At 41.9% G+C, this 13,842-nt stretch overlaps 1 protein-coding gene and 1 pseudogene across 2 annotated transcripts in view; both read left to right on the forward strand.

Moving 5' to 3' along the window:
* The window catches only part of Ern1 (endoplasmic reticulum to nucleus signaling 1), a 103,261-nt gene that overhangs the window by 52,997 nt on the left and 36,422 nt on the right, over positions 1-13,842 (forward strand). The window contains exons 3-5 of one of the 2 annotated variants that reach the window (XM_052756995.1): positions 5,435-5,468; positions 7,163-7,235; positions 12,853-12,925. In XM_052756995.1, coding sequence (XP_052612955.1) covers positions 5,435-5,468; positions 7,163-7,235; positions 12,853-12,925 — 180 coding nt within the window. The remainder of the gene's footprint in view (positions 1-5,434; positions 5,469-7,162; positions 7,236-12,852; positions 12,926-13,842) is intronic. The other variant, XM_052756994.1, reaches the window with a different exon arrangement.
* Positions 10,246-10,950, forward strand: LOC128121917 (40S ribosomal protein S29-like; annotated as a pseudogene).

Here is a 13,842-nt window from a genome sequence, read left to right on the forward strand (position 1 = left end):
TTTGGTCGGAGGTTTTTAAACCTTTTCCACTTATGACTCTTTTTCACATGTGACATCTTTGTACTACTCTGTATAGATAGGTATATAAAATAAGTGTACATTGATAATAAATAGTAAATTTATTTTAAGGTAATTATTTGGTATAGATATAATTTTTCCATTTATTTAAAGCAGAAACAAATTTGTATACTAATGAGATAGGAAAGTATTTTACATAAGGAATTAAGTTCTTGTGTGTGTATGAGTGTGGTATATATCAATATACATATTTTCTCTCTCTCTCTCTCTCAAGAACGTATGCAACACAGGCCAGAGGAGGTGGCCTTGAGTATCCTTCCTTATTGCTCTCTGCCTTATTCCTTGGAGGTCGCATCTCTCCTTGAATGTGGAGCTTATACTTTTTGGTTAGACAGGCAGCCAGTAAGCCCAGCGGTCCTCTATCTCCGATAGCATGAGGTTACAGATGTGCTGTACATTACACCTGACTGTCACATGGTCCTGGATCCATACTCAGATCCTCACGGTTTCACAGCAAGTACTTTTAACCACTGCGTCATCTCTCTGCCCCTAAGACTTAAATCTTTGAAGAAGATGGAGAGGATATGTGTGGTGCGGGTTGGAGGCATTCTCTCAATGTGTATATATATACTTCTAATGTGAAAATGTCCTTATGTTGTACAGTACTATGTACAGTGGAGGTACACAATGAAATACAAAAAAAGTGAAAACTAAAAATGTCTTTCTAGAAAAGGAAAAAAGAAGGCTTAAATCTTGGCTGAACATTTGACACTACAGGATGTGGAGCATCTTCAACATTTTTCAGAGTTGATCAATATTTTGATTTTATAACTGTCATCATTAAGAGCCCAGTTCACACAAATCTGTAGTACAAAATGACAGATGTATATTTAGGGCCATTTCAGAAATGGTTGGAAATTTTCTCCTAATTACAGGGCAAAGTTAATGATTTTTTTTTTAAATGAAAGTAATGTCAATGACTCAAACAGCAGGGTTGTTTTTTTTTTTAATATTTATTTATTTACTTTGAGATAAGATCCCACTATGTAGCCCTGGCTGGCCTGGAACTTGCTGTGTAGACCACATTGGCCTCAAACTCAAGAGAGCTGCTTGCCTTTTCCTAAGTGCTGGGATTAAAGGTGTGAGTCACCAAACCTAGTTCAAGCATCAATTTTTTTAAGTCAAATATTTTAATACAATACAATCTAAAGATAATAGTAATTTGATACATGCTGAGGAATGAGAGTAGGAAAATATTAAAAGTTTTTGTTTCTGTAATTAATAATTAAATTAAAAAATTATGTTTCTTTTTGTTGTTGGATTTTGTTTTGTTTTTTTGTTAATTTTGTTTGTTTGAGACAGTCTCAAGTAACCCAGGTTGCCTTAGAACTGGGAGGGGGCTTCAGCAGGAACCTGGAAATGCCCCTCCAGGTGGAGCAAGGCAGCACTTGCTTCTGTTGGAGATAGGAGCATTTTCGCTTTCACCCTGATGAGCTTAGACAAAGGAAAGTGTGGGCATCTGCTTTGCCAGTTTGTCTCCGGTTAACAAGGATTAGATTAGCACAGTATGGTAGCAGGAAGTGTCACCTGATCTGGCCCAGGATGCTGGACACCAGCTGGTGGAATTGAGTCCAGCGCTGCTCCTTCCAGGGCAACAGTTAGCATTGGTTTCTTCCCAAGGTAATCCTGGGAGAGACCAAACATTGTTTTCAGTGGTATTTCCCCATGGCTTTACCTGCTAACCTCACCTTTACCTTGAATAATATCCATTTTATACCCCCCCCCCCTTTTTTTTTTCCTTTCTGTAAGTAAAACAGCTCAGTGAGGTTGGCATTTACCCTTATCTGGCTCCATATGGATAGACTGGCCTTTTATGCAGGAGTGTTTGCTTACAGCTGAGTGGTTTGCTCAGGGTGTCTTTTCATTGGCTGAAAACTTGTAAGCAAGTCTTACCTGATATAGTTCTCATTAGTAAATCAAAAAACACTTTCCCTGTTTATCTTTCAACACACATTTTTTTTTTTTTTTTCCCGAGACAGGGTTTCTCTGTGTAGCTTTGCGCCTTTCCTGGAACTCGCTTTGGAGACCAGGCTGGCCTCAAACTCACAGAGATTCGCCTGGCTCTGCCTCCCGAGTGCTGGGATTAAAGGCGTGCGCCACCACCGCCCGGCTCAACACACATTTTTAAGTGATGCTTAATTTTATTGTTGTTGTTTATTTTTAACCTTTGTTAATGTTGAAGATTCTAAGATATGTACAGAAATTAGTGAAAAGACTCCATGTCCTCAATTCTATCTCTTAACACGTTACCAGCCACCTTTTGCTTGATCCGCCCTTCACACAATTCTTTTCTGTACTGTTTTCAAGCAAATCTTGGATTCTCCCCATACCAGACAAGGTCTCACTAGCCCAGGCTAGCCTTGAACTTGGAATCCTTCTGCCTCAGGCTCTTAAGTGCTAGAATTACATGTATATACTACCATGCCTGGCTACCAATGATTCTTTAAGAAGAAAAGTATCTGTGGAACAGGTCATTGTTTTGCCTCAGAAGCTGAGCAACTTTTGAGTTTTCAACCTGGTCTATACCTTAGCAGAAGCTTGTCCAGGTACCCTGTCACACTGAGTGGATGGGGAATGTGAAGGCAACCATACTAAGACTAGACAGCAGGAAAAAATGGTTCTTCTTTTTTTTTTTTTGGTTTTTCGAGACAGGGTTTCTCTGTGTAGCTTTGCGCCTTTCCTGGAACTCACCTGGTAGTACAGGCTGGCCTCAAACTCACAGAGATCCGCCTGCCTCTGCCTCCCGAGTGCTGGGATTAAAGGCGTGCGCCACCACCGCCCAGCAGGAATGGTTCTTTAACATTGATGCTGTTGGCCAAGGGCACCTTCTGTTTCCCACTGACATCCTAGTTTTTTGTTTTATTTAACTTTATTTTATGTGCATTGGTGTGAAGGTGTCAGATCCCCTGGAACTGGAGTTACAGACATTTGGGAGCTCCAATGTGGATGCTGGGATTGAACCTGGGTCCTCTAGAGGAGCAGCCAGTGCTCTTAACCGCTGAGCCATCTCTCCAGCCCCTGACCCCTGTATCTTATGATGTACGGTACATCTTCAGACCTGAGGCCTCAAAAAGTCAGAGGGCCAGTAGATAAGCCATAATAAGCTAGGGAAATCTGCCTTTGGAGATGAGTCCATCTGAGACTGAGTGAACTGTACAGCAAAGATTAGATTGTGAACAGGAATTCAAACATGTTAACATCCATGTCTTATTTTTATAATTGCTAGATTTTAGCAGTGTCTACTTCCTCTGTTTTATCTGTGACACCATTAAGTGACTGAAGTGAGCAAAAAAGAGAAATGGCTTTTATACTGCAGTGTTCTCTTTGGAATATAGTACATTCTTGCTTTTACTGGCTGCATAGCTTTGAGGCTTTGAGTTGGAGTTTCTGGGCCCTAATTGCACCTTGCCTGGTTTGTTTCAGTTGGGTGAGTATCGTGTGCCTTTATTTCCTGTCTCTTGCATCAGTCTGTTTGTGAGAGTGTACTGAGAGGTGATTAATGGGAAAGATAAACATGTGCTTACTGACTGAAAGTTCACCCTGTTTCCACGGTGTCTTTGGTTTAGTGAATTGTTTGTTTGCTGCCTGCAGACCACATCTGGTGTGTGTCTCTGTTGTGAGCACCGTCTGCTCTTAAAGCAGAGTCAATATATGATAAAGCTTGAAAGACTTGACTTCACAGGAGAATCCCAAGCGGCAGAAGATCAGGCAGCTGTCTGTCATCATGCGCTTCTGGAGTCTAGAACTCTGCATACAAAACCTTGTTTGAACGTTTCCTCCCCTCTGCCTGGAGTATGCAGCTGGTTGTAGTGGGGGAGGGGGCGTGCTGGCAGTCGGCCTCGTTGTGCATCTCTCCCTTGAGGTCTCCAGATGTTGCAGCCTGCTGCTGCTGCTCACATTCTCACACCACCGCTATCCATCCCAGCCAATCAGGAGCCTCCTCTTTGGTGCATGCCTGGGAGAACCCCAGAAAAGAGGAATTCAGCCAGATTTTACTGCTGTAAACATGGAATTGACAGAAAAATATTTCTTTCCAATTTAAAAAGTAATACCCGATTTTATAGAAAATTTGAGAAAAATAGAAGTGAGATTTGTTTATACTTTTAAAAAGAACATTATTAGTACTTTAAATCTTTCCATCTAGTTTTTTTCTGTTGTACTGAAGGTATTCTGTATTGTTAGATAATAACCTACATAAACTGCTCTTCACATGACTACAGAAGCATAAAAACTTGTACATGCTTACAACTTAGGTTTATTAGCACCGGGCATGGTGGTACACAGCTTTAATCCCAGCACTTAGGAGGCAGAGGCCAGCCTCTCTGGGTGTTCAAGGCCAGCCAGAGCTACACAGTCAGACCTTGTCTCAAAACAAAATAAATAACAACAAAAAAATTTTATTAGACTTTTTAAGAGGCCTTAATTTTCTGCCAAACAGATAATTTAACCATATCAAAGAATATTTGCTTCATTTATAATGCTATTGTGAACATCTTTGTACAATTAGCTATTCCTGTATTTTATACTATTTTAAGCTAGATTTTTACGGAAATACAATTAGTAGATCAAAGGGAATCAACACTTGAAGTTTGTAGGATTGCCATAAGCTGCTACAGGGCATTTGTTACCCAGTTAGTATCAGTTATAAATCCCAAGTATGGCATTTCCTAATGGGAATATCTAGGTATCCAACAACAAACTAATGATTCAGATTTTAGAAATTCCTCTGTTGCAGGGACTGGAGAGATGGCTCAGGGGTTAAGAACATCGACTACTCTTCCAGAAGACCTGGCTTCAATACCCAACATGCATATGGCAATTCATAACCATCTGTAACTCTGCTGCCAGGGCCCCAATGCCCTCTTCTGGCCTCTGCAGGCACTTTTTATGCACATGTCACAGAGACATACATGCAGGCAAAACACTCATAGGTATAAAATAAAATAAATATTTAAAAATTTTTATTAGACTTATTGTATGTGTGAATGTTTTGCCTGTATGTGCACCATGCATGCTTGGTGTCCTCAGAGAAAAGGGCATCAGATCCCCTGGAATTGGAATTATGGATGGCTGTGAACCACCATGTAGGTGCTAGGAGTCTAACTTGGGTCCTCTGCAAGAGCAACAAATGCTTTTAACCACTGAGCCGTCTCTCCAGCCTCCTCTACCTAGTCTTAGTAAGAATTGTAAGCACTTAACCTTTGCGCCTTTGTGTGTTTCCTGAAGTGCCCTCTCATGACTTAGCTAATGCAGGCCAACCTTAGTTGTTGGTACAGCTTGTAAGTTGGTCCTGGGATGCCTCCAGGGCTTGACATTTCAGAGCCTGTCTGATGATGCTTCTTATTCTTTTACACAGATCCAGTCCTGCAGGTCCCAACACACGTGGAAGAGTAAGTTTCCTCATCTCTTTAGTATTTCCTTTTAATTTACCATCTTATTTAGTTGCCAGGCACAAATACATGCACAAGTTTAAAGTGTAGCAAGCATTTTTGAGACATAAAAATTTACCAGGGAGATGATATGTTAGAAGCCTCTGGTCCTTTGATGAGGAGGGCAGTAGTATTAAAAAGAGTTGTTTGAGATGGAATTTTTTTTTTCCCCATGACATGGTCTCACTATGTAGCTCTGGCTGTCCTAGAGCTCACTATGTAGACCAGGCTATCCTCAGATTCACAGAGATCTGCCTACCTCTGCCTCCTGAATGCTGTGATTAAAGCCTTGCACCACTATGCCCAGCAACTTTAGATGAAACTTGAGTTTTGAACTAAATTCCAAAGTCAGAATCTCTCCCTTTAAAATTTATTTATTTATCCATTCTCTTAAAAATTTATTTATTTTTTTGTTGTATGTGTGTGGTGGTTTTGCTTGTGTGCATGTCTGGGTATCAAATGTGTTGCCTGGTGTCCATGGAGGCCAGAAGAAGGTATCAGATCTCCTGAGACTTGAGTTACAGATGGTTGTGAGCCACCATGTTGGTGCTGGGAATTGAACCTGGGTCCTCTAGAAGAGTAGACAGCTCCTAACTGCTGAACCATCTCTTCCCCAGATCTCTTTTTGTTCACTGTATCACATCGCAGAGAGGAAAGGTGAATGTAATCTGCTCTCAGAGTGTGTGGTGTTCAAGAGAACCCAAATTGAAAAGAAATTCGATAAGGGATTCCTCAGTGGCACTGATTATAGTTCCGTCTTTAGCATATTCACCTGACAGAGGATCAACCTCCAATCTTCTTGTGGGGTGTTACTGACAGAGATCTTGATTTGTATTCCTGACAGGTTCTCTGATGCTAGGCTTTCAGAGTTTGCTTTTATTGCTGTCATTTAAGAAATAAATGTTTGTTGGAAATAACAAGTAGACATAGGCAACACTGATTAGATTTAGAGGATTCTTTTTTAAAAATTAAAAAGAGGAGAGCTGGAGAGATAGCTCAACAATTAAGAGCACTCGTTGCTTCTATAGAGAATTTGGATTCAATACCCAGCACCCATGTGGTAGCTCACAACCATCCATAACCCCAGTTCCAGGAGATCCTAAAGGCATATATGTGGCAGGGGAGGTGTAAAAGTAGTTGGATGGGTTATGGAAGCAGATATGATAAAAATATAACATATATACATTTATGAAATTCTCTAAGAATAAATAAAACTACCGATTTGGTCTATTTCTACTGAGACTGTTACTGCCCACCATTAATTGTTGATGTCCACATACAGTAGACGTAGAAGTGGACGACAGACTTGCTGAGCTCTTTCACTATTCCATTGTCATCCACACAGTGCCCTGACCAAGACAGTTTCCTTCCGTGGCTCCGAGTGACTTTTCTCTCTCAGGTTGTCTTTCTCCACTTCAATAGAACATGTACCTCCATGGGGTATTTTATTTTTATGTGGCTGAAGTGAAAAAGGCAGTGGGTAAAGTTGTCTTACACACACACACACACACACACACACACACACACACACACACACACTCTCACTCACTCATCCCCCATGTATGTCATAGCTTTGGGTGATTTTGTTCATTGTGGTCTTTTGTGCCGTGTCCTGGGCTATAGTTTATCATTGGCATGTGTTATTTCATTTCTAGGCCTGCTTTCCTCCCAGACCCCAATGATGGCAGTCTGTACACACTTGGAGGCAAGAACAACGAAGGCCTGACGGTGAGAATATTTAACTCCTTTGTATGCTCTGGGATTCTTAACCAAATTCTTATCTGCACCTGAGTGTGAGACCACCTAGGAGCTTCATACAAACTGCTGGGGATTCTGATTCAGATAATCTGGCATGGGGCATGGGCATCAGTGCCTTTCTAGAGCTTTCTAAATGAGCTTTAAAAAAATTTTTTTTGAGCCCAGTGGTGGTGGCGCATGCCTTTCTTTAATCCCAGCACTCAGGAGGCAGAGGCAGACAAATCTCATTGAGTTTGATGCCAGCCTGATCTACAAAGTTTCAGGACAGCCAGGACTGTCGCACAGAGAAACCCTCTCTTAAAAACAACAACAAAAAAGAAATGTAGTTTGAAATACTATTTACTGGGCCAGTGAGATGACTTTGGGTGAAGGCACTTCCTGCCAATTCTGATGATCCAGGGTGGATCCCTAGGACCCACGTGGTAGAAGGAGAGAACTGACTCTTATAAATTGTTCTCTGGCCTCCACATCTATGCTGTGGCATGCATTCAGTTCCCCTCACAGTACACACAGATGAATAAATGTCCTACAAAAGTTTAAAAAAATAATCTCTCCACCCCTCATTTCAGAGAGCTAAGCTTCCTTTTTAGTGGAAGCATGTAATAGTCTACTGCCATCTCTACTTGGGATTCTAGACCACTGGTTCTCAGCTTTTGCTACACAGTGTAATAACCAGAGGCATGCTAAAGAGATGGCTCAGCCATTAAGGTCTCTTCCAGGAGACCTAGGTTCAATTCCCAGCAACTACACAGCAGCTCACAACCATCTGTAACCCCAGTTCCAGGGCACCTGACACCTTTTTCTGCCCACCTCAAGCTCTGCATGCATGTGATACACAGACATAATTTGGGCAAATCCTTATACACATAAAAATAAATAAGATATATATTTTTTAAAGTTTTAAAAGACCTTCTAAGTGTTGCCAGAGTTGGTTGTGCATGCCTTTAGTACCAGCATTTAGGAGGCAGAAGCAGGCAGATCTACATGGGTTTGAGGCCAGCCTGGTCTACCTGGAAAGTTCCAGGTCAGCCAGCACTACTACATAGTAAGACTAGGGCTATGTAATGAAACCCTGTTTATACACACAACATACACAGCTGAACCTAGATCTCAGTTCCACGGTTGATCTAAATTATCAATATTTTTCTTTTAAGTTCTCCAGATAAGAAAATTTAGAAATTAACCCACCTAGATGATCACCTGACTTGTGACAATGATGATACTTTGGTGGGGAGTATCTTTTTAATAAATAGTGTGTTTCTTGGGGTGGGAATGTGGCTCAGTAGTAAAACATGTACCTGATACAGGGCTTTGGGTTTGCTCCCCAGCACAAGTGGGTGAAGATATGAATAGATCAGTAGGATATCCATGTAGAAATAAGATATCTTGACTGTACATCCATCCACATAAAGAATCCGTTTCAGACAAACCACATATTAATAAATGCAAGATGCAAAATAATAAAGCTTTAGGGGAAAGTAGAAGAGCTTTGTGGTCTTAGAATATGTCACAGTTTTGTAACATTTTTATTATACTTATTTTATTTGTGTATGTGTACACCTACTCATTCCACAGTGAGTGTATAAGTAAAGGTCAGAGGAGGTGTGCCCATAATGATTTCTTAAATAGGATACTTTTAAATATACCAACCATAAATTTAGGTAAAGATTGATACCCTGATTATGTTAAAATTAAGAGCTTTTTTTTCCTGAAGAAAGGAGGCCTGTATATTTGTAGTCCACACACCCAACATTTGGAAAACAAAAACAACATCCAAACATCCACATTTAGAAGAGAAAAACAACTTCTAGAGGGGCCAAGTTCAATTCCCAGCACTGTAAAAAAAAAAACCTGGGTGTTGGGGACACATGTCTCTAATCCCAGCACTCAAGAGGTGAAGACCAGAGGATCAGAAGTTGAAGGTCACCCTCAGCTACATAGTGAGTTTGAGAACAGTCTGAATTACATGAGACTCTGTCTCAAATAACCAACCAAAAGAGCTCCAGCGTGTCAGTAGAAAAAGACAAGTGGTTGGGCATGGTGATGCACACCTTTCATCCCAGCACAGAGGCAGAGGCAGGCAGATCTCTATAAGTTTGAGGCCAGTATGGTCTACACAGTGGGTTGCAGACCAGCCAGATTCTCAAAACACCAAAAAGAAAAAGACAGATGAGCCAATAGAAAGGTAGAAGAATGTATTCGAATGGTAAATAAATGCATGAAAAGGTATCATTAGGGAAATATAAATTAAAATCACAATGCCAGCTCCCACCCAGTGTGGCTCTGATGACTGGAATATCTAGCAGAAGAGAGAGGAACCCTGTGTTTGGAGATCCCAGTAAGCAGAGCATCACCCACTGGAGATGCAGGCAGGACAGCTGGCTCAGCAGCACATGCGACAGGACCTACAGCCCAGTGACACCCTCCCAGGTGTGCACCCAGAGTAGTCACCCATATGTTCTCCCGAAAGCCAAAAGACGTTGTCCTACTGTGAAAGACCAGGACCAAAAAGAACCTGGGGAGGACTGGGTTTATTTCATCTCAGCCACTCTCTGGTCACACTCCATAACGAAGGGAAGTCATGGCAAGAACTCATGAAGCAGAATCATGCAGGAATGCGGCTTACTGGCTTGCACCTTCCGGTGTGCTTGCTCCTGTACACTTCAGGACCACCTGTTCACCTTCCATATCAGTCATCAACAAAAAAATGCCCTGCCGGGTGGTGGTGGCAAACACCTTTAGTCCCAGCACTTGGAGGCAGAGCCAGACGGATCTCTGTGAGTTTGAGGCCAGCCTGGTCTACAGAGTGAGATCCAGGACAGGCTCCAAAACTACACAGAGAAACCCTGTCTTGAAAAACCAAAAATAAATAAATAAATAAATAGAGAAAGAAAAAAAGAAAATGCCCCAAAGGCTTTGCCTATAGGCCAATTTGATGGGGCATTTTCTCAGTTGAGATTCCTTTCTAAATTGACTCTAGCCCATGTCAGTTGACAAGCAACCAGGATAGATGTTTATCCAATCATACTGCTTATTGTATGCAAAATTGTAGATGTAACCAACCATCTTATTAAATAAGAAACACAGAGCCGATTCAGAGAAGAAAGCCAAGAGGTCAGAGCTAAGAGCCTCACCCTTCCTGCTTCAGCGATCCTCTTCAGCCAAGAGAGCTCTCCGAAAAGGACCTACTTCCTGTGTGTATGTCTTTATATAGTCTAGCTGTTCTGCCTTCTCATTGGTTGTAAACCCAAACACATGACTGCCTCGTCACTGCCTGTATGTACCGCCCTCCAGATCCTTAAAGGCGTGCGCCACCACCGCCACGCACTTGCTATGGCTCTAATAGCTCTGACCCCCAGGCAACTTTATTTATTAACATACAATTAAAATCACATTTCAGTACAAGTAAAATACCACCACACAAAATGTAGGATCTAGCTAAATATATCAATAATAGACTAGATAAATAAATTGAGATAGTCCCCTTTTTCTTCATTGGCCGTCTGAAGTCAAGATGGGTCAACAGTAGCTCTCCTGGAGTCACCTACACAAGTTCGGCCAGGGTTCTTCCTCTTGCCGCCTCTGCTCTAACCACCACGGTCTGATTCAGAAATACGGGCTGGACATGTGCCGTCAGTGTCTCTGCCAGTACACGTAGGACATAGGCTTCATTAAGTTGGACTAAGTGACCTTGAATGGATTATTCAAGACTGTCTACACAGTGAAACAGATCATGCTAGTCTTTGTACATAAAGAATAATAATAAAAAAAGACTTCAAAAGAAAATAGTTGTTCAGTTGAATGCAAGAGCCAACAGTCTACAAGTGCATCCAACATGGATCTGTCCCTCAAATATAGCACTAAGTAAAACATGACAAACAGAAGAGGCCACATACTCAAGGATTCATTTATATAAATCTCAAAACCAGGAAAAACTAGATTCTGTTGATTTGGGAGTTAGCATAATAGTTATCCCAGGGAGTTCATAGCTGCAAAAGGCCTGGAGGGGGCTTCTAGAGAGCTAGAATGTTCTCTGTCTGATATGGATGTTAGTTACAGGTAGGTTTACTTGATGCACATTACTGAACTATGCTTATGAGTGCCATTCTGGTTGTATGTTATGCTTCACAAGGAAGTTTTGAAAGCCCTCATGTGATTATAAGGTGCAGCCAAGGATGAAAACCCCAGGTCTAGACTCTTCAATGGACTCTGTGGGCTCTCAAGTGTGTATTTTAAAATTAGGTTTCGAGCACCTGGGCCTGATACAGACAGAGAAAAGCAAGACTGGGGGTGGAGCTGCATGCACTTCACCCCCACATGACTCTGCATTTCTCTCCACATCACACGAAGTACATCTGTGTTTTAAGCATGCTGTTTGCTAGAAATAGTGTGGAGTGATCAGTATAAGTCATCTCGTTTGAACTTCTTGTTAGCCTGTGCGTGTTGTTCCCACTTTAGAGGTATAGAAACTGAGCCTGGACAAGTCAAGGAATGTGCCAACACCAAAGCTTCCAGGATTGGTGTTTGGACTTAAAGAGGTGTGGTTTCCCAAGGATGCTCTCTGAGCTGTGATAGCATCTGTCTTGGAGCACAGGACTGACTGCAGAGTGGTTCCAGAAACATCTGGTAAACCCGAGGCGCTGCTCCCTCTCGCTGTCCTTTTCCTTTTTCTGAGGGTTAGCTTGAATGTTGGAATGATGGGAAAATCCAAATAGTTGATTGGTACCTATGGCTCCGTTTCGTAACACTACCAAGAAATCTTTTCTTCTTTGGAGAAAAGGTGGCAGTGTAGTAGAAACCTAGCAGCAGGTATCTGCACAGTTTCAGGGCCTGTTCCAAAAATAAAGTTCACCAAAACAAGCAATGGCCAAAAGGGCCGTCAGAGGTCAGCTGTGGGCTCACAAGAGGCAGTTTATGATGAAATGTGTTGAAACGTTGGGAGTTCTTGGAGTTTCTTTTCCTGGCACCTACCCCAACTTCCTTTCTGTAACCCAAAGGCTCTGTTTTCAGTAGAAAATTACTTACTGAAGAAAACACCCAAACTGAGACCTTTGTGTTGCCCGTGTGACCATTCTCCTTCCCGTGAGCCTTGACTTAACTTCTAAGTTGCTTCTTCTCAGCAGTAATGCCGTGGTCCTCACACAGTAAGAGGCACTGTCGTTCTACCTACCTTGGCTATTTTGGGGTCAGTTTTCGAAGACAGATTTCTGTCTCCCTTAAAATACCCAAGACTGTGTAACTCTCCACATCTGTGTAATCTTCTCAGAAAAGGGTTATGGCACCCTCGGGAACTATCTGCGCAGGAGACCTGAGGGGCCTGTGCGTCCTGTGTCAAATAAATGAGTTGGTGTACAGAGTTCAGAGACGGGGAGCCCGGGGACTGTTGGAAGTAGGTGTGGAAGCCCAGGACCTCCTCCTTAGGTTCCAATTAGAAGCTTCCATCTTCAGTGAGCTTCTGTGTTTACAAGAACTGGGTAACAAAAACAGCATGCTTGGTAAAGTTATAGCAATTTCACAAGACTCAGTTAACTTATTTTTTTTTACTTTTCTTTTTTCTTTTTCTTTTCTTTCTTTTTTTTTTTTTAAGAAACTTCCCTTTACCATCCCAGAATTGGTTCAGGCATCCCCATGCCGAAGTTCAGATGGAATCCTCTACATGGGTAAGAGTTCCCATTTTCAGCACCAAAAACTTGGTTCTTTTTGACTGTGACTCCTGGAATCTGGGAGAGTTTTGGTTGAGAGAGAAAGCTGTTGTTTGTCACCTTCTTTCAAATCTTTCTGAGAAAAGTTTTTTCATGCCTTAGTTGTGTTTTGGTGTTGTTCATGCCAGGATCATCTGGCCAATTAAGAAAGAGTTCTCACGTGGTGGCGCACACCTTTAATCCCGGCACTCAGGAGATAGAGGCAGCTGGATCTCTGTGAGTTCGAGGCCAGCCTGGTCTACAGTCAGGGCTACACAGAGAAACCCTGTCTCGAAAAAGAAAGAGCTCTCTCCTTCTGAGGAAAAATTGACATCATTAATACGGTTACTCATTTAACAAGCTTTTAGCCACTGGGTTGGCCTGCTGCTGTCATTTCATGATTGCAACACGCCTAGCTGCAGATGGATAAAATTTAAAGTGAATACAGTAGTCTGAGCCAAGGGAGAGAAGCCAGGCACTGCCTAGTAATTATAGGGTTTCCTTAGTAGTTCCTGCTATCAGAATATTTGGTAGAAGCAGCACTTAGCAGCTTGCTAGATAAGCTGTCTTCATACCTATGGGGTCACAGCTTTCAAAGCATCAGCTCACCTGCTTTTCTTCAACACATTGCTGCCAAAATGTTAATAAAGATGCATTTGAGCACAAAGGAGAACTGTATTTATCCTGAAATTCTAGTAGCAATAATAGCCTGTGTTTATATAGCAGCTTTCTTTTTGAGGAACTGAAAGTGCTTGTTGCCTATTCATGCCTCAGGAGCTCTGTGTACATTTCAAGTCTCAAATGCAGGCCAGTTTTTTAGGTTTTGCTAGGGACATCCAAGCTCCTGCTTCCTTGCACGAGCTGCTCAGAATGAGGAACTCCCAGTCAGTAGATTC

The sequence above is a fragment of the Peromyscus californicus genome, unplaced genomic scaffold (assembly GCF_007827085.1).
Source record: "Peromyscus californicus insignis strain IS unplaced genomic scaffold, ASM782708v3 Scaffold_3__1_contigs__length_106647218, whole genome shotgun sequence".
Taxonomy (NCBI): domain Eukaryota; kingdom Metazoa; phylum Chordata; class Mammalia; order Rodentia; family Cricetidae; genus Peromyscus; species Peromyscus californicus.